Source organism: Cryptomeria japonica, chromosome 8, assembly GCF_030272615.1.
Source record: "Cryptomeria japonica chromosome 8, Sugi_1.0, whole genome shotgun sequence".
NCBI lineage: Eukaryota > Viridiplantae > Streptophyta > Pinopsida > Cupressales > Cupressaceae > Cryptomeria > Cryptomeria japonica.
The window spans coordinates 738,893,390-738,920,402 of NC_081412.1; the positions used below are offsets into that span (position 1 = coordinate 738,893,390).

The 27,013-nt window shown below is 35.8% G+C and overlaps 1 protein-coding gene across 4 annotated transcripts in view; it reads left to right on the top strand.

The window, feature by feature from the left end:
* LOC131061451 (K(+) efflux antiporter 2, chloroplastic) overlaps positions 1-27,013 on the top strand; it is a 211,011-nt gene that overhangs the window by 29,651 nt on the left and 154,347 nt on the right. For all 4 annotated transcript variants that reach the window (XM_057995147.2, XM_057995145.2, XM_057995148.2 and 1 more), the window contains 5 exons: positions 9,504-9,640; positions 9,883-9,942; positions 10,079-10,198; positions 20,107-20,175; positions 20,765-20,830. In XM_057995147.2, coding sequence (XP_057851130.2) covers positions 9,504-9,640; positions 9,883-9,942; positions 10,079-10,198; positions 20,107-20,175; positions 20,765-20,830 — 452 coding nt within the window. The remainder of the gene's footprint in view (positions 1-9,503; positions 9,641-9,882; positions 9,943-10,078; positions 10,199-20,106; positions 20,176-20,764; positions 20,831-27,013) is intronic.

The window sequence follows — 27,013 nt, forward strand, 5'->3', positions numbered from 1 at the left end:
CTCATGGAAGGTGGCACAAACTCCGATGTACCTACCCCGGCTATCCATTGGTCGATTTTTCTAGAAGGGACATGTGTCCAAGCAATACAATTTTATCATTGGTCAAGCATTAAATGTTATGTAATGGTTGTAACAAACCCTAATTAGGGTTTTCATTGTTGAATCTTGGCCATTGATCTTGAATTGATCGAAGCCATCAAATTGTATTGTGGGCACTATATAAGCCCAAGCATTTCATTTGTAAAGGGTAATTAGCAATAAATTAGCAATAGCTAGAGAGTTAGAAGATAGAAAGTAGTTACAAGGTGATTAGAATAGTAATTAGAGTAGAATAGGAGGACAAGGCAAGAAATTGTTGCCATTGATTGTAAACAAATTCCATTTTCATTGAAGTAATGGTGAAATATGTCGTTTCTTGCAATTTGCATGGTTTCTTGTTGAGTCTTCAATCCTAGATGGTAAATGATTAGATGAATGGAGGAAATGCGATTGATTAATGGTGGAATTCGTACATCCATACTACTAGCAGTTTGTTGATTGCAGACTTGCCTTGCGTAGTCAACTGGATCATTCAGCCTAAGCTCAATTTCAATTTGTTGCCTCTTCATTGATATGCATCAACTTGGATGGTATCTATGCCTGCGGTGATGATTTGAACATCATAAAGATTCCCTTAGAAGATCGCACTAGTCTTGTGTAGATGTTCCATTGATGTCAAAACAAGACCTAGTTAGAGTTTCATCAAAAAAATCAAGTCATTGCTCCTACATTCTTAGTATTAGGATTAGATCCTCTCTTCGCCCTTATCCTTTTTCATTTTTTTAAAATCTAAGTCAGTAAGAGCCTGTGTCCAGCAAAGCAGATCGGAATTTCAATCATCACATGTAAGTCCCCTTGTGATCCCAGCAAATCACATCATACCACTGGAGCTTGTCCACACGTAGAGACCCTACATCAAAGAACCTTGGAGTCTACCTAACTGATCCTTTATGCAGATCTTCAGCAGTTAGAGACTATTTTCTCAAGAGAGGATAAGATGCCTTTAGGTATTTTATTCTGTGTATGATGGTGTACAAAATACACGTCAACAGTATGGCAGTCATACTTATAGTGTAAATCATAATATATAAGAAATTAGTATACTTATAGTCTAAATCATGTTATTACTGTCAGTATTTAAGAAGATGGGAATGCAAAATTCCAAAGAGGGGCAGTTCCAAGCAATAGGTTAAGTCCCAAGATAGGGTGGGGATCAGCAATCCATAAGCCTTGAGGGTATAGACCCAAGAGAGGTAAGGGCTTGGATCTGTAAACTTTGAGGGAACCTATTGTAGTTGGTCTCTAAGCGCTTTGGTAACATGCATATCCTCCTCCTTCCTTAAAGCTGAAGTAGTAACAGAGTTTGGTACATTGAATTAAGAATTAGGGATTAGGTATGATAGAATTAATTATCTAGTATGATAAATTGACAATTTATTCATTAATGATTGAAAAATAATTTGAACTATGACAGCTTCGAATAGGGAACATTCCAAATGGTATCAAAGCTATGATCCTGCCATCCTGCAAGGTAAAGATGAATCAATGAATCAGTCTAGTCAATAAAATGAAATCTAACAAGGCGGGTATTTACGTGTATGCTCCGTGTTTGGATATATCCATGTGTATGCTTTGTGTTTTCCATGTATATGCTCTGTGTTTTTGATTCATATTGGCAGATGACTTAGTTTGAAAAAATTAAAATTGACATTGCTTGAGGACAAGCAAATTTGGTTAGGGCGGACTGTAATGTCCCTACTTTGAAATATAGTTTAATAAAAATAATAATAAAATTAAAATACAAAAGAATAAATATAAAAATTAAATTAAAATATAAAAGAATACAATTAAATATAATTAAAATTTGATTAAAGTTAATGAATGGTCAAAAGGAATGAAATGATAAGTTGTGACTCCCTCAAACATGAGATATGAAAGGGAGAAGTGCAGATCTGATTTAAATAAGAAGTGCAGATCTGATTGTGGAAGGTTGTGACGCTTTCAAAGGGCAGAAAGAATGAAGAGTTGCACTCTTTCAAAGGGTGCTAATGGTTAAAGGGTGTGTCTCTTGCCAAAGGACATACATGATGAAGAGGTGTGACCTCTCCCTCCTTTGAGAGATATAAAGGGAAGGAATCAAAAGCATCTAATGACATCACCATGGATCAGATCAGATCATATCAGAACGGTTATTAATATCAGAACTTGCAGAGCAATCAAGTTCACTTTCATTGTATTAGATCATGCATATATATACAATAAGCTGGAGAGAACCCGTGTACATTCCAAGAATGGCGGGTTCAACAAATTCCAAAAATATGTTATGAAACAACAATATTAAAACAAGCAAACAAACTATATCCTATGTTATACTAGTAGACACTAACAAATCAAAATCACGGGTAAAATGATGGAATATGCCAACATTCCCCCCTTATTACATCATTTCTTTAAAGTACCAATAAGAGAATCTTGGAAACTTTCAAACTTCACACGTGCAGGAGTCGTGGTGAAGATGTCAGCATGTTGTTCCCATGTTGAGCAGAATTGGAGCTGGATGTTGTTTTGTTGAACGTGTTCTCGTATGAAGTGACAGTCAACTTCAATATGCTTGGTCCGCTCATGAAACACTGGATTACGAACAAGCTTGAGATCACTTTGATTGTCACAATAGAGGATGGTAGGCTGATTTTGAGGTATGCCCAATCCTTTCAATATGCGATGTAGCCAAACTGCTTCACAAACTGCTGCACTTGCTGCTTGATATTCTTCCTCTGTTGAAGAACGAGCAACTGTAGCTTGCTTTTTACTTCCCCAAGAAATAGGTCTTGAACCCAAGAAGAAAACAAATCTAGATGTGGATTTCCTATCATCAACTAAACCGGCATAGTCTGCATCTGTGTACCCTTTCAAGAAGAATTGATCATTCTTTTTATATTCCAAACCATGATCCATTGTACCATGTATATACCTTAAGACCCTTTTTGCTACATTCCAATGAGACGTTTTTGGTTCTTGCATGAATCTGGATAGATAATTAACAACAAAACTAATGTCTGGTCTAGTATAAGTCAGGTAAATCAAACCTCCAATCGTCCGACGATAGAGAGTTGCATTCACCTGAGAAGATGTATCAAATGTGGATAGCTGCAAACTTGATTCCATAGGGGTGGACATGGGTTTGGAATCCATCATTTTGAACTTCTCGAGCAGTGTCTTGGCATATTTCCTTTGTGGCACAAATATATGGTGATTTGTTTGCCATACCTCTAAGCCTAGACAATAATGCAGTATCCTGAGATCTGTCATATCAAAAGCCTTCTTGAGATCATTCTTGGTTGTTTCAACCTTTTCTTCTGAGTTGCATGTGATAACCAAGTCATCAACATATACATTAATGATCACAATATCCCCCCCTTGATCCTTGAGGTAGAGGTTTGGATCATATGGATGCCTAGTGAACCCATGTTTAAGCAAATGCTCATCAATTTTGATATACCAGGCCCTAGGGGCCTGTTTGAGACCATATAGGGAATTTACATTCCTTACCAGGTGCAACATATCCCTCTGGTTGGGTCATATAGACCTCTTCCTTAAGGTCTCCATTAAGAAAGGCACTTTTGACATCCATTTGATACAATTTCCAACCAAATTGACCCATGTTTAAGCAAATGCTCATCAATTTTGATATACCAGGCCCTAGGGGCCTGTTTGAGACCATATAGGGATTTTACAAGTTTGCACACCTTTTCTTCCTTACCAGGTGCAACATATCCCTCTGGTTGGGTCATACAGACCTCTTCCTTAAGGTCTCCATTAAGAAAGGCACTTTTTACATCCATTTGATACAATTTCCAACCAAATTGAGCAGCTAAAGCAAAAATCATTCTAATGGTTTTTATCTTTGCAGTGGGAGCGAAGGTTTCCTCATAGTCTATACCTTCTTTCTGGGCATAACCCTTAGCTACAAGTCTAGCCTTATGTTTATCTATACTACCATCTGCTTTATACTTTGTTTTGAATATCCATTTACAACCAATTTCTTTCTTACTAGGTGGTAGATCAACAATCTCCCAAGTGTTGTTTTTCATCAGAGATTGATACTCTGCATCCATTGCCTCTTTCCAAGGCTTTGATTCAAGTGCCTCCTGAACAATAGATGGCTCAAAATTTTCAACAACTGAAGTCATTAGCGCAAAGTTTGCTTCATTGCGAGTCATGCTGCAAGTCCTCGGACCTGAAGTAGAAGTGTCTGGAACTCCATCTAGCTTTGCATCTTGAATGGTACTAGTATACCATTTTGGCAATGGTTTTGCAACATTGATGGGTGGTGATTGACTATCAACATTCCCATCATTTTTACCATCCATATTGAATATAGGAGCACTATCTTCAGTAGGTGAAGATGTAGGAGGAGAACTTACATCATTCTTCTCATCAAAGATTACATCCCTACTAATATATATCTTCTTTGTATTAGGATCCATAAGGCGATATGCCTTAGACTCACTACTATAACCAAGAAGAATACATTTCATTGATTTTCATCAAGCTTCTTTCTTTTTTGTTTTGGAATGTGCATATAGGCAGTGCATCCAAAAACACGAAGATGTGAGATAGAAGGCTTCACCCCTATCCATGGTTCTTCTGGAGTGATGCCATCAAGGGCTTTGGTTGGAACACGATTCAGAAGATAAACTGCAGTGTGTACAGCTTCAGCCCAATATGCACGCTCTAGTTGTGAATCTTATAACATACTACGGACCATCTCCACGATGATGCAATTTCTCCGTTCTGCAACACCGTTTTGCTAGGGTGTGTATGCTGTAGTCAGTTGCCGTTGAATGCCATTTCCCTTTAGATACATGTTGAATTTTGTGCTAGTGTACTCCCCCCCTCGATCTGAGCGAAGGACACAAATACGATGATTGGTATGTTTTTCCACAATAATGCGAAACACTTTGAAGGAGGAAAATGCCTCATCTTTATGCTGCAAACAATAAACCCACATTTTCCTTGTGTGATCATCAACAAAATGCTGAAAGTACTTGTAGCCATTATGACTAGGTGGCATGGGACTGCATAGATCGGTATGCACCAACTGCAAAGGTTGGCTTGCAAGATTCTCATTGGGATAGAAAGGTGCTCTATGTTGTTTTCCAACAATGCAGCTAGAACAAATTGTATTGGACTTTGCAAGTGATGGAAGCCCTTGGACCATGTTGTTTTTACACAGTTTGAGCAAGTAATTAGTGCTCAAGTGACAAGTAACTAGTGCTCAAGTGACCGAATCTACGATGCCAAAGCATGGAAAGGTCATTGTCCTTAGTCACTAAGGCTTGATCATGAACAATTGTATCAAGCCTAAACATTCTACCAACTTCAGTAGCACTAGCAACAACCTTATCATTTTTAGATTTATCTATGATAAGACAAACCTTTTTATCCTTAGTTGAATCAAATTCAATCCTAAAGTTATGATCAAGAACCTGAGTAACAGAAAGAAGATTTTTGGTAAGTCCTGGCACATACAAGACATTAGCAACCCTGCACTTATGTATGCCAAACTGTAAAGAGATGTCACCAATACCTTTCATTTCATGGGTGGTATCATCTCCAAGAGTTACTATACCATGATGAGGTCTCAATGTGAGAAACCACTTCTTCTGTCCTGTCATGTGCTTTGTAGCACCTGAATCCACATACCATATAGAGGTGGATTGTGAACCATCTTCTGAAGTGTGGGCTAACAGCACGTATTCCTCTTCTAAAGAATCATTTGCTTTTGCAACATTGCTTTGTTGCTTCTGTTTGTTCTTCTGCTCCCATTGTGGTTTGCCACCTTGAAATGGCTTCTTTGGAGGTGGTTTATTGGAAGATCCTTTGTTGAAGGAGTTGTATCAACAATTTTTCACATCGTGCCCAACTCTATCACAGATTGGACACTTCTTTTGAGGTGTGGAGGAATTTCCAGATTTGGGAGGTTTACTGAACTGCTGCATAGGCCTCTTTCTTTTATGACGAGTAGTCATGGCATGATCCTCCTCCTCATGTTCATGCCTTAGAGATTCTTCTTTTTGAAGTAGATTCACCAACTTCTCAAAAGTGGGTGTTGTCTTAGTGACATTCAAAGTTGTCACAAAGACTTTATATCTGGGAGGCAAAGCCCGCAGAACAATAAGCACTAAAAATGCATCTTTTGTCTTTTCTCCCAATGCTTGTAAGGAAGCTCTCAACTTTGCAATCCTTTTGAGAAAGGATTCTAATTGTTCTCCATGCTTCATCTTCAGGCTGTGTAGCTGACTCTGCAAATTCAAGATCTGATTTTGATCCTTTGCCTCATACACCGTGTTGAGTTTGTCCCACGCGCCTTTGGTTGTAGACGAATCGCGGATTAAGGGCTGGACATCATTAGACACACTGAATAGGATGATCAATTTCGCCTTTCTGTCGGCTTGATCAAATTTTTTCTGTTCATCAGCATCTGTCTTATGGTGTGATGTGGTTCCATTGACGACATCCCAAACTTCTTCAAACTTGAGTTGAGTTTTGAGTTTGGTTTTCCAGGCGGAATAATTATTCCCGTGCAACAGTTGAGAATCTGGAAGAAGAAATTTTGGAGAACTCCCTGCCATTTTGTTAGCTAGATGCTATATAATTTTTTTTTTTTTTTGGTTTTCTCTTTTTTTTACATAAAACGATCTTAAAAAATGGTTTCCTTGTAAGAATTCATTTTCAACAATTTTAATACCACTTTGACCTAAAAGTTCTTCACCCAAGAGATTTACATTACAATTACAAAGTAAGCTATAATCATTATTGATAACATAAATGAAGCCTCTAAAATAGAAAACTACATGTGCCCAAGTGTAATTAAAAAATTACATATATGAGACCTAATCTTGACCAAGTCTTGTTACCTCTGCAAACTCAAACCCACAACCTGCATAGGTCCAAAGCCTGAGAAGAGAAAAGATGCAACATGCGTTCATTATCTGATTGTATACCCGCTGCCAATGTACCGTCCTCCTCCTTTTCTCGGGCTTTATAGATCGATCACCACCCAAAAATCGTGTCGCAGGGAAGCACCAGTCAAGCAGTGTATACGCTGGCCAAAAGATTGCTACAGTCAAGAATGGCAGAGAGACCACTTGATACAGCAGTTGAATCGGCCTTCTGTTGTGCTTTCGCCAACAGAAAAGAAGCCACCGCAAAATGGCACTTATTCCATGCCAAGTTTGGTTCAGATGTCACAGTCGCCTCAAGTCGAATGGATGTCACGGTTCAATGCAAAGTCAGAAAAGCGATTGAGCCTGTTGTGAACAGCTCGACTCAAGCATGGAATCCATGTGATCCAATAAAGGGATTTGAATCTACCAATGCTACAAACATAAGGAGCTATCCAATAAAAAACGCCTCTATTCTATCTCACTTTTCTCTACTATTCTCTTATCCCTGCTCCGATACCATATCAGAACTTGCAGAGCAATCAAGTTCACTTTCATTGTATTAGATCATGCATATATATACAATAAGCTGGAGAGAACTCGTGTACATTCCAAGAATGGCGGGTTCAACAAATTCCCAAAATATGTTACGAAACAACAGAATTAAAACAACCAGACAAACTATATCCTATGTTATACTAGTAGACACTAACAAATCAAACTCACGGGAAAAATGATGGAATATGCCAACAATTAAGTTACAGGCAGTAACATTCTCGTTCTTGGTGGTATGCATGGGGATGTGTTTAATAAGTATGCTTAATATATGAAGCCCGATAATGTTCTTATGCAGAATTAATAGTAATATTAATATGGACTACAATACGTATGGCAGTCATACTTATAGTCTAAATCATAATATATAAGAAATTAGTATATTATAGTCTAAATCATGTTATTACTGTTAGTATTTAAGGAGATGGGAATGAAATGTTCCAAAGAGGGGCAGTCTAAGTCCAAGCAAGAGGTTAAGTCCCAAGATAGGGTGGGGATCAGCGACCCATAAGCCTTGAGGGTATAGACCCAAGAGAGGTAAGGGCTTGGATCTGTAAACTTTGAGGGAACCTATTGTAGTTGGTCTCTAAGCGCTTTGGTAACATACATATTCTCCTCCTTCCTTAAAGCTGAAGTAGTAACAGAGGTTGGTACATTGAATATAGAATTAGGGATTAGGGATAATAGAATTAATTATCTAGTATGATAAATTGACAATTTATTCATTAATGATTAATAAATAATTTGAACTATGACAGCTTCGAATAGGGAACATTCCAATTTACTTTAAAATCAAAACATAACCCAAATTTCAAAAATTTCAAAATCTTAGCTATGGGGTTTCTGATGTATTGGCAGATTTGTGTTCAGTCGTTGTTGTGGACGTTCTGGTCATGAAAATATTTGCCATAATTTGTTTCCTTTCAATGGTTTTTTGTTCTTCAAAATTGAATTTGGTATTATGGAAGAGTTAGTAATGGCAATGAAAGAGATGGGAGGTGCAGAGAAGTGAGAATTGGCAAAAATTGCGAAACTTTTAGAATGCTGATTCCCCCTCCCTCCAACAAAAAAACCAAAAAAACTTGTGATTTCATATAAAATCATTGATCAAAGATTTTGACCATTTTCCAAATGAATCTTGACTATCTTCAAATTCAAACGTAGTGATTCTAACAGGATTTCAGACTTCATCGATTTCAAAATGTTTATGTTTGACCTTTTTGTGTATTCAGCTTGAGAAAAAAACTCAATGACAACATTGTTTGTGATTCAATCGATTAGTCGAATTGATGTTTCTGGCCCATTTTCAAGACAAGCCCTAAGTGGAATATCGAATTGATGTTTCTGGCCCGTTTTCAAGACAAGCCCTAAGTGGAATATCCCTCCCAATGCTTGAAGCATTGATTTGGCCAAGTTGTTGAGCCAATTCTTCCACCCACCCCTGAGTGCCTTCGATAATGAAGAGGGCAGGATTTGCAAATTTTGGTAGGGTCTTTCCACGATATGATTTTTACTTGCTATTTCTGCTAGGGTTTTTCTGTCAAATTTTCATTGATTTTGTTATCTTTGACATTTTAATATAATAATTATAATATATATATATATATATATAATACTAATAACAATAATACAATATAATTGGAAAAAATACTAATAACAATAATATAATATAATTTTTATATTAATGTGTTGTAATTATATTAGTATATTATTATAATAAATTATAATAATATATGTTTTTTTAAATCCGATTTTTTCCCCATTTTTTCAAGAAATCTTATACTTTTAGTTTGCTGATTTTTTCTCCTAAAGATTTTTGGAGCTATGGCTGGAGGTGTATGAACTTAAGTATGCTTCTTTGTTACATTGATATGTTAATTCAAGGAAAATTTTATTCCATTGTTTTGTTTGGTCTCTATCCGTACCTTGTACACTGATTTTTAAAGTCTTCCGAAATGCTAGGAAGCCCTGTGCTTGGATATTTAGCTGCTGGTATCTTAATTGGACCATATGGTCTGTCGATTATTCGTCATGTACATGGGACAAAGGCTGTTGCAGAGTTTGGAGTTGTGTTCCTGTTATTCAATATTGGGCTTGAGGTACATGGTTATTTGTGTTTTTCTCATATGTGGATTTGTTGCACCTTTATTCAAAGATGGCATGTTGTCTCATCCTTGAGTGTGTTGTATTTGTTTTAAAAATTGCTTGCTTTTTTGAGTTTTACATTGAAATATGACATAAGTGTGCATTTAATTAACTATTGAAAGATTAAGGTTTGTTTTAGAAATGAGTGTTAAATGGTGTGAATAACCAGATAGATCTTTTCTACTAATTTTTGCAGCTTTCCGTTGAGCGACTCAGCTCAATGAAGAAGTATGTTTTTGGGTTAGGTTCAGCTCAGGTACAGTTATATGTTCTTTGTTCTATTTGAATAGTGCTTTGAGAACGAACTTAGGAAATACATACAAACACTATTTATTTGTTATATCAATCTATAACACCAATGAAGCATTTAACTGTATGTTTGCAAATTCCAGGTTTTTGCGACAGCAATTGTCGTGGGATTGGTTGCTCATTTTGTTTCTGGGCAACCTGGTCCTGCTGCTATTGTTATTGGCAATGGACTGGCCCTTTCGTCAACTGCAGTCGTTCTACAGGTTTTAATATTTTTTTTCCAATACAATGATTCATACATTACAAATATATGTTGTTTTGAATCTCTAATACTATTCTTATGTCTAATGTTGATCTTGGTTTTATATATCTTTTTTAATTTGTGATCTTTGAAGTCAATTTGGCACTGTTGATTTTTCTGGTGTAACTTTTTGTACTGTTGAGACCCATTGATCAGCTTTTGGCATCCATGGACGTTCATTTTACTTCTTTTGCACAGTGAAATCCAGATACAAACAAAATTATATGTTTACCAATGGAGTCCCAAAGATTTTATTGACATAATATGTTTGTTCAAAATATTACATCATTAATGCCGGGAGACATTCTACAATGGCAGCAAGGGGTGGAGTGAAATGACGTGAGTGTGTTAATGTTAACTTTTATCTTTTAGCTTAAATTTGACAATCCTTCACATGTGAAAATATTATTATTAATTATAAACTTAATATTTTTAAAATAAACATCATATAAATGAAAATATACTTTCATCAAAATTATAAGTTTTGGATAAATATATAAATATAAAATAAAAACAAAGATATTTAAAATATCTACCATTTCATAATTACAATATTCTTTTAAAAAATAAATTTTTATTTTTGATGATTTTTTGAACAATGATAGGAAGTTTAAAGTTCAAATACAAAAAGCTAGATGTCAATTATTGAATTAAAAATTTGTATGATGGAAAAAATAAACAATGTAGATACAATATAATTTAAATATTTTTGTATGTAGTAAATATAATTTAAAGTGAAATAAAATATTTTTAAGGTAAATAAAATAGTTCCAATTGATATCTCTTGGCATATCTTTAGATAGATATATTTAAGATATCTATACTAGTAGATATCAGATTATAGGTTAGCAAATAATGTTATAAGTGTTAGTGAATAAATAAATGATAATGTGCCCTTTATATTATTAATATATTATTATTAAGTAAATCAGTAATGTTGGCTGTGTGTGGGAAGTTTCCTGTTAGTTGGTTGAGGTGGCTATTTGTTGATATGTTTTTCATGCACATGCGAACACATAATAAAATACCAAGGTATCTTATGCTCTCTTGAACAAAGTTTCCTTGAATGCTGAAGATTTCGCCTAAGGATCAATCGAGGTAACTCCAAGGTTCTAGTATGTAGGTTCTCTACATGTGGATAAGCTCAATTTAGTCTGATGTGATTATGCTGGAATCACAAGGGTACTTATATTCGAATGCTTGAGCATCTGATTTGCTGGAACTCAAGTCCTATCTACTCACCGGGGTAATAAAGAAATAGCAAAAGTTGAAAGGCTCAGAAAGTCTACTCTAAGATCTAGAATGCGAGAAGATAGATTAACAACTAGGTGGAGTCCTACTTGGCTAGGTCTCACCATCAAACTGAACAGTTCAACACCAGCTCAGTGCGATCTTCTAGGGTATTTTTGAAGATGTTCAAATCATCACCGTCAAACACTGATCACCATTCAAGTTAATGCATGAACAATAGACGCATAACAATTCGAGATTAAGCTCATTCAATGCCAGTTGACCACGCAGGGCGCCCTTACAATCAGCAAGAGGCTAGTGGTTTTGACTAGGCGGATTCCACGCGAGTGTATTCAGTAACTTCCTTCATCCAATCTAATCGTTTACCATCTAAAAATGAAGATTCAACAAGAAACCATGCATATTGCAAAGAAACGACACACTTCACCATAACTTCAATGAAAATGGAGTTCATTTACAATTTAGGCGACAATTTCTTGCCTTTTCCTCCTATTCTATTCTAATTGCTATTCTATTTTATTGACTATTAGCTATTCTAACCTCTATTAACCAACTATTAACCTTTACAAATGAAGAGCCAGAGCCTTATATAGAGAGCTCTTTACATTTCAATGGCTCTGATTGATTTACAATCAATGGCTAGGATTACAAGATGAAACCCTAATTAGGGTTTGTTACAACAAACTCTCCTTAGCCAATGAGAAAATTACATTTCATAAGAATGGACCAATAGATGTCAGGAGTAGGTGCCTCGAAGTTTGTGCCATCAATGGTGAGTCAGGTACATCGAATTTGGACATGCTGAGGTGGAACTATTTGACTGGAGGAATAGTGACTGGGATGCCACCTTGTCTTGCGTTTGTGCTTGGTCAAGGAACTTTGTATTTCTTGATATTCAATGTGATGATCATGAGAAGCTAACTTTGATTAACTCTTCTGAAACTATCTGCTTCTTCCAACGTACCCTTGCACTGGCCTTGGTTGATCCTCCTCTGCCTTTGATGTACTTGATGAATGATGTACCCCCTTGACTCTCATGTGTTTGATGAAGCCTCCTTACCGGTCAAGTCACTCCTCCTCTGGTAGCTCATATTGCCTTGAAGTGTTTATAAGATCTTTCTTTTGACATCCTGTGGTTTCTCCATGTGGTAGAATGAAGATCTTGAGGATAGCTTGCAACTCCTTGAACACTTGAAGTCTTCCAATACTTTAGAAGCACTTTGATCTCTCCTCCATGCATTTGAGGTGTCTTTAATGATGATGAAACTTGAATAGGTTGCCGTTGTCTGTTCTTCCTTCTAGCTTGGTCTTGTTGATCTGAAAAACAAACCAAAAGATGATTAAGAATACATAATATATTGATTCTACCATGGCATTTTCTCATTTCAAACCATCAACAAGAAGGCATTAAGATCAACTTCGCTTTAGACCCTTTGGAAGGACATGCCTTATAATGAGATTTTCGCTCAGGAGACAAGACCTATAATGAGATTTTCGCTCAGGTCCCCCTTGACTCTCATCAAAAACAAGTGTTTTGCCTTCAAAAATGCTTGGGAATGGGTTCGTTCAAAGGCTTAGGCAAGGAACAAGGCTTCCTTCAGAAATTTGCTTTGGACCCTTTGGAAGGGTCAGGAGCGAAATTTGTCTTCTTGGCTCAAATCCATCATTGACTTCACCTCAATTCACTTCTTAAGGCAAGAATATATCAATACTCCCTCAACCATGTCCTAGGAACAAAAACTTTGATTTGAACAAGGAGGAAATATGTGTTTTTAGGAGAATTCACTCTGGACCCTTTGGAAGGGTCAGGAGCAAAATTCTTCCTCGGCTCAATTCATCTTCCATTCATCCTTTCTTTGCCTTGAACCTAACTTATTAAACCTCCTCCCATCATGATCAAGTCAATTTGCCATCAATTTAGCTCAAAACAAGGCTCTTTTAGGTGCATTAGAGAAGAAAGGGAGTCCTTCTAGGAATTTCGCTCTGGACTGTTTGGAAGGGTCAGGAGCGAAGTTTGCATTGTAGGCTCAAATCACATTCAATTTGCCTTGGATTTGACTTTTCCACCCTTACCTCATCATACTCAAGTCAACTTGCTCTCAAAGTGGTGTCTACTCAATGTTTTGACGAGAAATTAGGCTATCCTAAGGATTTCGTTCTGGACCCTTTAGAAGGGTCAGGAGCGAAATTTGGAAAATAGGGTTTGTCCTTGATAGAGTTTTCTCTTAGCTCGCTTGTTTAGCTTCAAACCACCTTAGGAAAATACCTTGAGGGCAATTTGTTTTAAAATTGTGAGGAAAATACATGTTTTTGAGAAATTCGCTCCGGACCCTTTGGAAGGGTCAGTAGCGAATTTGTTCCTCTAGACCCAATTCTTCCTTCTTTTCACTTATCTTGCTTAGACTTGTCCCTTTTGAAACCTTTCCTTGCCATGTATGTCCACCATTTGATGTCCCTAGTGAAGAAATAGGTCTTTTGGAGGATTTCGCTCTAGACCCTTTGGAAGGGTCAAGAGCTTAGAAAAATTTCGCTCTAGACCCTTCGGAAGGGTCAGGAGCGAAATTTGCATTTATGCTCAAATCCTTCACTTTCCATCACTTCACTTTGTTTCATACATCAATACTCTCTCAATGACACCATAGGGATAAGGTTTATGAGGCAAATTAGGACCAAGAAGGGAGATATAAAGAAATTCGCTCTAGACCCTTTGGAAGGGTCAAGAGTGAATTTGAGGAATTAGTCTTAGATACCATCCAAACACTCAAATTTCACCTTCAATCACATTGTTCTCAGCTTAGGACACGCCAACAAATCACCTTAAGGAGGCAACTAGCTCAAAACTTTGGATCAAAAGTGCATCTTAACAATTTCGCTTAGGTACCTTTGGAAGGACAGTACCTATCTAGGAATTTTGCTTTGGACCCTTTGGAAGGGTCAGGAGCGAAATTTCTCTTTTTGCACAAATTCTCCTCATTTCCTTCAACTTTGTTCTTAGACTTGGCCTTTGGGTCCTTCCTTCATCTTAATCAAGTACATTTGCCTTCAAGGTGATGTCAACTCAATGCTTTTGATGACAAATTAGGCCTTTTTGAGGATTTCGCTCTGGACCCTTTGGAAGGGTCAGGAGCGAAATTGATGTTTTAGGCTTAATTTTTTGACCTTCTCTCCAAATTTCCATGTCTACGTTTGTGCAAGGCGTCTCCAAGGGTGAACTCAAGCTTATTTCCCCCAAATCCATGCCTTAGGATGAAGGTTTTGTCCAAAATAGGAATCAAAAGGGAGCTAAGGAAGATTTCGCTCTGGACCCTTTGAGAGGGTCAGGAGCGAAATTTGCTTTTTGGCTCAAATTCCTCATAGAACTTTATCCCACTCGATTGCAACTCACTCACAAGGCCTTAGCATTCTCACTCAAACCATGGGAAGAAGGTTCATGATCCAAACTGGGGAGCAAAAGAGGATTCTAAGGAAATTCACTCCTGTCCCTTTGTAAGGGTCAGGAGCGAAATTCATTTGTGCTCAAATTCCTCATCACTTCCTTGACTAAATGGCCTAGGTCTTAAAGGCAAGGCCACCTTTGGATTTTCACTTCGACTCATGGTAAGGTACAAAGATCGCTCTATTCCCAATCAAGACTTGACAAGCTCCCAGGCCTAACCAAGAGGAAACTTTTAATAGAGACCCTGACCTGGACCACCTACTGACCAATTTGAACCTACTGACCAATTTGAACCTAAGCATACCATCCTATCCTAATGAGCCCTCTGGCGACCCTTCAATGCAAAGACTAATAGCCAAGAACCTAAAAGACTAAACCAAGAAACCCTAGAAAGCAAAAAGTAGGGGTCCCCATTTGCAATGGGGCGATGTGTGAATACGTCACAACACTATTTTATTTAAAGGCTTTTGTAAAGCCAATGTAAATCAATGTAATAGTTTTCCAATTTGCATAATAAATTTTCATATTATCATTATTGTTGATCATGGTGTAACTTAAGAATTTGTGTACACGATTTCAATATGGTATCAATGCAAGGTTGGATGAGTTGGAACATGGGTTTATGAATTTCAGTGATGATATCTAGTCTTGGATGCAAAGGTAAAAGTATGAATATATTAAAATAATATTGTCATATTTAGTGTGTAATGGTCATCTAGTTAGTTTTATAAACTTTCCTTTCTTTCTTTTGTTCTCGATCATTTCTTTTTTGGAAACATCTTTTGTAATCTTTATTTGATCTCCAACTCCTTTTTAAAAATATATTACCATTTCATGGTATCAGAGCCAAGTTATGACAAATTTTTAAAACAAAATTCCTCGTTTTTTCCTAAACAACTTTGTGAAAGTTTTTAAGAAGTTTTGTAATGTCCCCACTTTTAGGTCTTTTTTTAGGGTCTGTGTCAGCCGGTTCAAAGGGGGTTTTTGATGTCGCTAGTGAGCTCAGAGGATGTATTGGAGTTGGCGACACTTTTTGGAGTGATTTTGGACAACTCTTTTGAGACTTACTATTTTTAGTAAGTGTCAATTTGGACACTGTTTGGTTAGTGGGGTGTTTGGGCTGACTTACTATTTTTAGCAATTACTATTTATAGTAACCGCTATTTCTGGTAGCTGGTCATAGTTCAGTCTCCCCTCAACTTTGCATGCAATATCTTCAATTTTGGGATTTGTATAGCCGATGGATAAGGAAATAATAGTCATAAGGTGTTGTGGCTGTCAAGCTTGATGGTGATGAAGAAAAACCCAATGAAATCGTACAATGCAGACTGTTTAATGGACATCAAATGCAATAGCCTCCACTTTTAAGGCTATACAATGGTAGATGCTTAAAAGTAAGAATATCGAATTCAAGGATATTGACAAACTAGATGTCTATATGTTATAGAGTTCTATTACGTGGTCTCAAATTAGCAGATAAGGTGAAGAGTTAGAACAATCAAATTTTATTGATGGTGATGGTTAAAACTCACAAGAAGGAGATTGTTACCATATGCGCACAAGTTGCTTGCTTGCATCATCATTATGCACTTCTATATGGTATCATATAGCATTTCGGACAACATGCATGTCTAGGAAAAAATAATTTTGGTTTGTTATTGATCTTAGTCTTTAACTTTATAACATAGTTCCATGGATTTTCCTAATAGGGGAACTGGGGGAATTGGGGACGGTGAGGGGATTGTGGCAGAGCTTATTAGAATATTTAATTATATTTTAGTCAGCTATATTTAGTTCCTTGTTTAATGGTCATTTAGCTGTTTAGTTAATTAGCTTTTAAGCTTTATTTAGCATTTAGCTTTTTCTTTTTAGTTAATTAGCTTTTAAGCTTTATTTAGCGTTTAGCTTTTTAGTAGTTCACTTTAAACGACTTGTTCTTAATTTAGAACGTTGTCCTTGTAATCTCTTTATATACGTTTGTATATTGTTGAATAGATTATCCGATTATTGAATCATTCATTCAATTTATTTTTCATGGTATCAGAGCGGGTTGATGGGATTCTTTAAAGTTTGGCGAATTGTTTAATAAAAATTCATGGCCTTCTTTCTGGAATATTTTTCAAATTTTTTTTTTGTTTTTTTTATAAAAAAACGATTTTGCTTTTTTGAAGGCTTTTTGAGGGTTTCTGGTTTGTGGGCGAATTTCTTTGTGCTGGGCAGCGGTTCATGTTTTTTTAGGGTTTTGGAGATTTTCGATCCTGCAACTTGGAGGTTTTTTTTGCACTGAAAATTTTCCTAGGGTTTCTGCAATTTTCGACTAGGGTTTTGACCCTTCAGTTCAAGTCAAAATTTTATTCTGGTAGCCGATTCTTGGTGGGTTTTTCAAGACCTCAACTGGGTCGTCATCATATTTTTCTGGGTGCATCATTTTTTGTGCCTTGATTTTTGAGCCATCGGATTTGCATTTTGATTACAGATTCTGCGTGGGTTTTTCGAGAGCTTTTCTGGGTTGGTCGCAGATTTTTCCAAGTGCCTCATTTTCCGTGCCTCAAATTTTGCCAGCGAATTTGCCTTGGAATTGAAAAACAATCAGTGATTTCTGCTAATTTTGTGGACGTCAAGAATTTTGGTGTCTTTTGGGCGTCGTTTATGTTGTACATCCGACCTAGGGTTTCTGCCCCTTTTTTTTTGCTTTTTTTTTAAGAAAAAAAATCGTCAATATTTTTCTTTTTTTTTAACAAAAAAATTAGAGGTATTTTTTATTTTCTGCAAATTATTATTTTTTTTTGATTATTTTTCAGGAAAAATTTCAGGTTTTAAGTTTGCAAATTTTTTCAATTTCTGGGTTTCTTCCAAACCTCGAAATTCGTGCCTTAGAATTCATGCCAGAATTCTCCTCCAGGGTTTCAGATTTTTTGTGCAGCTGCTTCTATTTTGATTTTTGAATCGGATTCCTCTGTCTCATGCTTTCATTAGGTTGACCTCGTTCAACGTCCATTTTTGTGATGACATATTTGACCAACATCATGTTGGAACACGGTCAAAAGTTCAACAACTGCCACAACACCTGGAAACAATGCATGTTCACAATATTTGAATATCGTTGCCTTGATTAGATTGATTTAGGCAAGACCTCGTCCTACAGGTCCTAGGGTTTTCACATTTTTTTTCTTCAAAAATTGTTCGCAGGGTTGAGAATTTTTTCCTTAAAAATTATTATCCGTCATCTGCAAAACTTGCGTGGGTTTTCTTATTTTTCGCCATAAAAATCATGGGAGGGTTTTGCTTGATTTTTTTCTCAAAAATTAGGGTTTTACCATGTGATGTTGTTTGGTGTTTTCCTGCATGATGTCTGATGTTTTACCACGTGATGTTTGGTGTCTTACCACGTGGTGTTTTGGGTCTTGCCATGCGAAGTTTCAAGGTTTTGTTCGATTTTTTCCACAAAAATCGTTTCAAGGGTTTTGACCATTTTTTTTCCACAAAAATGATGATTTGTATCTTTAGTTTTGGAGGGTTTGCCGATTTTTCCTCAAAATCATGGTTTCAGGTTTCAGTTTGGTTACCCAACGTCAGGTTGGATGGATTCTGGTATTCTTGGTCATGAACACTTTTCAGATCCAGGGAGGGTCTCCACTGCAGCAGAGTGTTCTTTTCATTTGTGATCAAAAGACCTGTAGTGTCTTTTGTAGGGTAGTTAGTAGAGAGAATGACCATTAAGGTAGGGTATTAGAATATTTAATTATATTTTAGTCACCTATATTTAGTTTCTTGTTTAATGGTCATTTAGCTTTTTAGTTAATTAGCTTTTAAGCTTTATTTAGCGTTTAGCTTTTTAGTAGTTCACTTTAAATGACTTGTTCTTAATTTAGAACGTCGTCCTTGTAATCTCTTTATATACGTTTGTATATTGTTGAATAGATTATCTGATTATTGAATCATTCATTCAATTTATTTTTCAGAGCTATGATGGCGGGCGGTGCTGATATAAAAATAGAGGTGAATTGAAATCTTCAAGGCAAAATCTACAATTTAACATCTCTTGTGAGTGCGCCTTGATAGGCCAACTAGTTTTCTTGAAGTTAAAGGATGCAATTAGTATGTAATGGCATGTGCCATATAGCTAGTGACCCAGTGGCATCCCCAACGGAGATGGTGGATGTGGTGGTGCTGTGGGGGGATGTTTCCCGCAAGTCCCCAAGTCTCGGAAACGTTCCTCTACAAGAGATGTCGGTTTTTTTTTGGGGGACACATCCCGTGGAACACTACTTTAGAAGCATCTTCATCTTATGGTTCTGAACATAAATAGGTTAGAATTAGAGGAACTTGAGAAATCAAGTGTATATTTGATTGTACAGTTCATGTAATTTTGGATGCACTTATTGGGTTAGCTTTTTACAAAGCCCAAAAATAAATGTGGATTTGTATTACATTTGCTATATATTAAAATTTTTAAACAATTGCTTTTCACTCTTTTCTGGGTCTCTGCCTGTTTACATAGTCAGTTGAAACCTCTCGTTCTATTTGGGAAAATAATTGTAAAATTTAACATTACTCAATGTATACAATATACCACATAAGAAATTAGGTAGCTTGACAAGTACATAAGCTGGTCAGGTTGAAGCATATAGTTATAACTTATTATATTCAGCTAAAATTAAAGACTAAAGAAAAGAATTGAACAATCATCAATTTGATTAAATATTACTGTTAAGTATAGAAAGATTTGTCATTTATGTGCGGTAGCTTATTTTGTGATATTAATTTTCTATCCGTTCACAACTTCACTTTAGTGTATTTATACATTCTAATTCGTTTCTAATAGTTGTATTAAAAGCTTAAAATTTGGTTTATTGAGAACATGTCCAGGTAAAATGTACAGGGAAGTTCTCTTTTTTTTATTTAAGATATTTATATCTTTTGTGGTGTGATTTTTTTCCTACTCTTTAATTCCACGTTTCTAGGTTTTGTTGCTATGTACATGCTAGAAGATACTTTCTACCACTGCATTTATCACTTGAAAAATTGATCTTTGTTTAGCTTAAAATTTATTCCTTCTGGATGAAATACTTTGAGAAATAAGGGGTAGTAAACTTTTTACCAGTATTGGAAGAATAGGTATGTTTTATTGGAAAAACATTTCAGGAAACGCAGTCATTTGTAGCTTTTTTGTTTTCTTGTAGGTTCTACAAGAACGAGGAGAAAGTACTTCTCGTCATGGTCGTGCAACATTCTCTGTTTTGCTTTTCCAGGTTAGTTATTAATTCTTATTCTTTTTAACTAGACAAGATTATGAATATGATGCCGTTTTTCTATTATGCAAATTTTTATCCTATCTTATGTCCATGACTCCATGTGATTCTGCATCAATCATGTGAACTTCATAAAGCAGTGTGTCCAGTCGCCAGCAGTTGATTTTTTGAACAATTGAACTTTGTTGCATATTGAATGATCCTCTTGGCTGTGTCTTCTAGTTCCATTTTCATAATAAATATCTCATATGATTTAAAATGAGATATTTCTGGAAAGTGCCAATCAGATGTGCAACCATAGCACGTCTGAAAGGCTTTCCTAGAAGTTGTAAATAAAAGGATGCTTGGTAGAAATATCTATCCTATGGAACATATATTAATTTACTATTCACTCGTCGTCCAAATTTTGAAAAGAAGACTGAAACTGTTGTAAAATGTTTTCACTGTGTGATAATTCTAGTTTGTGTTCCATGGCTTCAAGTCGAAGTTGTATAGAATATTTTTTTCTTCAACTATTCTTAACTTGCTTCTAGATCTGTATTGAATGTTTTGTATTTAATTCTAACAGATGCAATTCTTTTTTTGACAGGACCTGGCTGTTGTTGTACTACTCATTTTGATTCCTCTAATCTCACCAAATTCTTCCAAAGGGGGGGTAATATTCTTGGACTTTTACATCTTAAGCTTCCTTTCCTTCATCTTAAAGCAATGATGCTTTTAACTTTGAATTGCATATGTTATTGTGGGAAAGCAGGGATCTAAAATCAGGGCTGCAAATGAATTCTTTATGATATAAGGTATCCATCAGTAGACATTCTCCAAGTTTGTGGTCTGTTGGTTAGCAGTGAAATCAAAAACATCAAAAATTGATTGTATTACTATTATATTGTCTGTACATCTGATATTAATAATGTTTATGAGGTCCAATAACAGGTCATCTCAGATGTGAATGATCCCATGACTGCGCATTCAAAATGCCAGTCTGGTTTGTAGCATATGAAAAACCAAAGGGCAATCCCTGCTCCTCTAAGCTTGTCTTTAGGTTAATAGATGTAGCATAGTGGATCAGGAATAGTAAACCAATTTTAAGTGTAACACAGCATAACTATGGACTATCTCACATGGTTTGTTGGCACCATGAAATATTGATGTACAATTGTTTGAAGGAAATTCTGTCTTTGTTCTAAATTTGTTAAAAAGACAGTTTTTTTATTATATCAGGGTTTTGGATTTTTTTCCCATTAAATTGCTTCAGTCTCTGCAAAAATTTGTTTGTCTTCCTGAAAATGTTTGTTCAAGCTTGATAGGATCTGAAGCCGTTTGTTCACTGATTTGGGGACATTCAACTGTTTGTTCACTAACTTGAAGCATTTATTCTTTAACCTAAGTCCAAAGTCTCCGCGTACCCGTGCAACCTTGTGTTATTCTTTAACGTAAATTTTAGAAATAAGCTTAGTAATACATAATATTAATAATTTTTTAAAATTAATATTTTTTATTTTATAATTTTATTAATATATATTAAGATATTTAATATTTATAAATTATAACTATATTAAAACATCAGATTTTAATTTTTTTGATTTAATTTAATTCAAATTTGTTTATATTTATTTTGTTCAATATTTTATATTCAATATATTATGTTAAATTTCTATATTTTTAGATTTATTATAATATACTTAAATTTTATTATAAATTTAATACTAGATTTGTATTATTTGAATCTATGCTACTGGCCCAGTGGGTACACCCTTAAGGCGTCCCGTACCTATACTAGGTACGTGTGGCTATGAGTTCGCTTGGGTATGCTGTAGGTATGTAACCAGGTGTCTGGGTATGCCCAAGGTACGTACTGGGCGTACCCAAAGGCAATAAGTGCCAAAAAGTAACAAAAAAAGACCTTTTTTGAAAGATGCCAACTAGGAATTGGCACAATCTGATTGGTTTGCTCAACTGAATTCTTTGACCAGCGAATAGTTGTTTTGGGTTTTGATGAAGTTTTGAGTTTTATTGTGTTTTTAAGGTTTTAGAGCGATAGAATGAATGATACAACTTGGAAATGCAAGACAAGAATAAATAACAACTACTGAAATTAAGTTTGTAACTAATAAATTCAGAAATTCTGAAACTTAATTTCAGTAGTTGTTATTTATTCTTGTCTTGCATTTCCAAGTTCATCATTCATTCAATCGCTCTAAAACCTTAAAAATGCAATGAAACTCAAAACTTAATCAAAACAACTACTCGCTGGTCAAAGAATTCAGTTGAGCAAACCAATCTGAATGTGCCAATTCCTAGTTGGCATCTTTCAGTGGTATCAGAGCCAAAATCCTGCCAGCTTGTGGGATGTTGAGGTTGTTTACAAAATGGAGATGTCATAGATGATAACAGAAATGGAAGAATGGGAAAATGAAATTTTTCTTTAGGCCTTGGCGAGTTTTGCCGAGTGGCGAGTAGTTCATCTATATGGGTATAACAGATATCAAAAGAGGAAGAATCTTCTAACATTTCAGGAAAATCAAAATTTGTCGAGGTTGACTATTCTTGTGAATGAAGAGGTTATCATAATCTTGATGAATATTCAAGTGAACTGGAGGAGGTCAAGGCTACCGAATCTTTTAGCAAGTATTACAAGAAAAGGATGCTTGTATCAATTGAAGATTTGCCACCAAGGTATGACCATAATTCCAAAGTTCATGACAGCAGTGACTTAACTTCTCTTCCTCAAGATATGGCAGCCTTTGGTCAAGAAGAGGATAATGATTTGCATTCTAGATTTGAGGGCACACATGGTGCAAGCATGGGTTATGATGATGTGAATGATACAACCCATCATAAATCAGATTTTGTGTACTTTGGGGCAGTAGATATAGATCATTGTCAAAGGCTGAATGAAGATTGGTTACATAGAGCTACCCAAACAAAGATACTTTCTGCCCAAGCAAGACAACACCTCCAAAGAGTCAAAGAACGCCACAATCAGCTAGATGATGCCAGGAAACAAAGGGAATCATCCATTAGATCTTTAATTCTTCCAAGGGAAGAAGAGGACAGCGAAGACATCTTGAAAAGGTATTGAGTATAATTCTGATTTTTTGAGTTTGATCAGCAATACTCTTTCATCTCATGAGTCAAACTTTGAACCTTGTGTTGAGAACATTCAAGTTGCGATGATCAAGTGTGAAGTTGATCCTTTCCTACCTAGAGTTGATGAGATATTTGGTTGCATACATAGTGGATCAACCACTAAAAACCTACCTCTGTTGAGAAATAGAAACATCTCCCATTCATCAGTGGACTTGTCACTTCTTTTATACGATAGGGCAGCGATATACTTATTGATTGGAGATTCAGTCTTTTTAGATTTTTCATTGGGCTATGAGGATCGGCATTTGAGGGACTTTGTTGGTTGCATGGCTAAACAAAATATTTACTTAGCATCTTCCAAAGAAGACATACTAACTTGTGGAGGAATTAGACAAGTTGCAGCCACTGATTAGAGGTTTTGGAGAAGTTTCCATCACACTTTCCTTGTTGGAGATTGGTTCATTGACGGGTTCATATCAGCATTGATGGTTGGTGGTACTTGTGGCTTCAATTGGAGTGAAGTTCTCAGCTGGTTAGATGATGTTCAGGTTCACAACAGCAGTATAATGAGTATTGACATGATGGATGGATATGATGGTGCAAAGATTTGGGATCCTGCTATTGACATGTGTGATGCATTTCTTCAGTGGATCCATGATGAGTTGCTTCACTTTGGGTAAACAAGTGTTTATATCAGAGTAGCGCAGCGGTTGGGTGAAGCAACATTTCTCAATTTGATATTGGATCTAGGAATTGGTTTTCAGCGTGCAAGTGCAGATTGCTTGAGGGCAAGCAATGTCCGGGAAGGGAGGATTGTAATGTTCCCTTTCTAGGAGACAAGGAAATGAGCATGGTTGGCCTATTATTTGGGTTCCCGTAGGTCAGAATAATGGTTAGGGGACTCATTTTGAGAGGAATAGAGCTTTGCAAGGGATCTGTGAACTATTTTGAGCATTTATACGACAGTTCCTACTTTTTAGGGAAGTTTTTTTTTATAGGGAGCACTGAGAGTTGACTAGATGACCACTCGGGGGACCACGGAGTAGAGCAGGAGCCTTTTGAGCAGTTTTTGGAGTTTGGAGTGAGGTTCCTATTTTTTAGGAGGAACTATCAGTTGGCCTGCAGGACTCTGGCAACATCAGTGATCTCAGTGCTTCAGATGGAATTCTGATTTGAGTCCCAGAATGCATTTTATGAATAAATAAGAAAATATTATTTTAATATTTCTTAAGTTATGGATTTAAATAAATTATATTAAAGTGATATTATAATAACTTTATAATAAAACAACTAATAATAAGTTGGCCCCCTTTTTCCTAGGCATTTGAGGCATAAAATGTTGTAATAAAAAGGGGAAAACATTATAATAATAAAGTATAATGCCTAAGGGGTCAATTTTTAAAGAAAGGCATAGATTTTATTAAAAATAATAAGTTGAAAATATGGAAACCCTAAAAATGACGACCTAGGGTTTGGAGCCTTTTGAAAAGGCTTTTGGAGGTCATTTTTCATCATTCTATTGAAGTTAGGTAGCAACGGGTGGTGTCCTCCCTATACTATGTCACTGTTTACTTCAATAGTTTATTTTCATCAATCACTTTAAATTAATAATACTTTTCTATGTTATTTTACATATTAAATATTAACATTTAAATTAATCAATCACTTTAAATTAATAATACTTCTAATCATTTGTTTATATTTAACTTTTATAAATGAATGATTTAACATAAATTAACGGTATTTAGTGATTTATTTCTACTTTTAGTATATTAATATTATTTAGCAAATTTACATCAGGTGATAAATTCGGGTTTATCACACTGATCATAGATCAATATACTATATGATGATCGATTTAATCCTCTATATAACTATTGAATCATACATGCTATCGACCCTATGTATAATTAGTAAGAGCTTTATATTACTAATTATACATAGCACCGATTGCATTTATATATATCAATCCGTATATGCTATGATTAATATTGTTATCGTTACATGTTATCGGTTAACTAATTATACCGATTGCAAATTGTGGTTAAACGTCACTTATTATTGATCGCTATTGATTGACATGGCTCCACATAGGAGTCACGACTCTATGTGGAACTATGTTGGTTCTTGTTGACGTCAGGTGATAAATCCGGGTTTATCACACTGATCATAGATCAATATACTATATGATGATCGATTTAATCCTCTATATAACTATTGAATCATACATGCTATCGACCCTATGTATAATTAGTAATAGCTTTATATTACTAATTATACATAGCACCGATTGCATTTATATATATCAATCTGTATATGCTATGATTAATATTGTTATCGTTACATGTTATCGATTAACTAATTATACCGATTGCAAATTGTAGTTAAACGTCACTTATTATTGATCGCTATTGATTGACATGGCTCCACATAGGAGTCACGACTCTATGTGGAACTATGTTGGTTCCTGTTGACGTGTTTTTTGTACACGACCAAACACAGAATAAAATACCTAAAGGTACCTTATCCTCTCTTGAATAAAGTTTCCGAATGCTGAAGATGTCACGAAAAGGATCAATCGGGATGACTTCAAGGTTCTTTGCTGTAGGATCTCTACGTGTGGATAAGCTCTGTGGTATGAGTGATTTTGCTGGAATCACAAGGGGACTTACACTTGATGACTAAACGTCTGATTTGCTTTGAATATTGCTGGAACACAGGTTTTTACTAGCTTTGATTTGAAAAAAGAAAAAAGATGAGGGCGAGGAAAGGATCTAATCCTAACACTAAGAATGTAGGAGCAATGAACGATCTTTGATGAAATTCTAACTAAGTCTTGTTTTGACATCCCAGGATCATCTCCACAAAGTTAGTGCGATCTTCGAAGGAAAGCTTTATGATGTTCAGATCATCACTACGGGCATAGACACCATCAGGCTGATGCATATCAATGAAGAAGCGACAATCGAAGTTAAGCTTAAGCTGAATGATTCCAGTTGACTACACAAGGCAAGTCTGCAATCAACAAACTGCTAGTAGTATGGATATACGAATTTCACCATCAATCAAACACATTTCTTCCACTCATCTAATAACATGAAATCAAATATGAGAAGTATAGAGACCATGCAAATTGTTGAATCGACCCATAAATTTCACCATTTCTTCAATGAAGTTTTACAAGTCTTTTACAACAACACCTTGGCAACAATCTTTGCCTTCTCTCTCTACTCTACTCTAATTGCTATTCTATCAACTGACTATCCACTATTCACTAACTATTCACCTTCTAACTACTCTCTGTTCTATTAGCCTTTACAAATGAAGAGCCGGGGCTTATATAGTGCCCTTAATACAATTCAATGGCTAAGATCAATTTGAGATCGATGGCCAAGATTCTACAATAAAAACCCTAATTAGGGTTTATTACAACAAACTCAATTCTGACCAATGAAATAATTGTATTAATTGGACACATGTCTTCTCTGGAAAATTCGACCAATGGATAACTGGGGTAGGTACATCGAAGTTTGTGCCATCTCCCATGAGTTGGGTACATTGAATCTGGACATGCTGAGGTGGACCAATCCGACTGGAGGAGCGATGACTAGGATGCCACCTCATCTAACACTTGCAACTTGGTAGATATCCAATTCGGTGATGCTGAGAAGCTAGCTTTAATTAACTCATCGGAAACTATTTGCTTCTTCAACGAACCCTTGCTTTGACTTATTTTGTCTTTGATGTG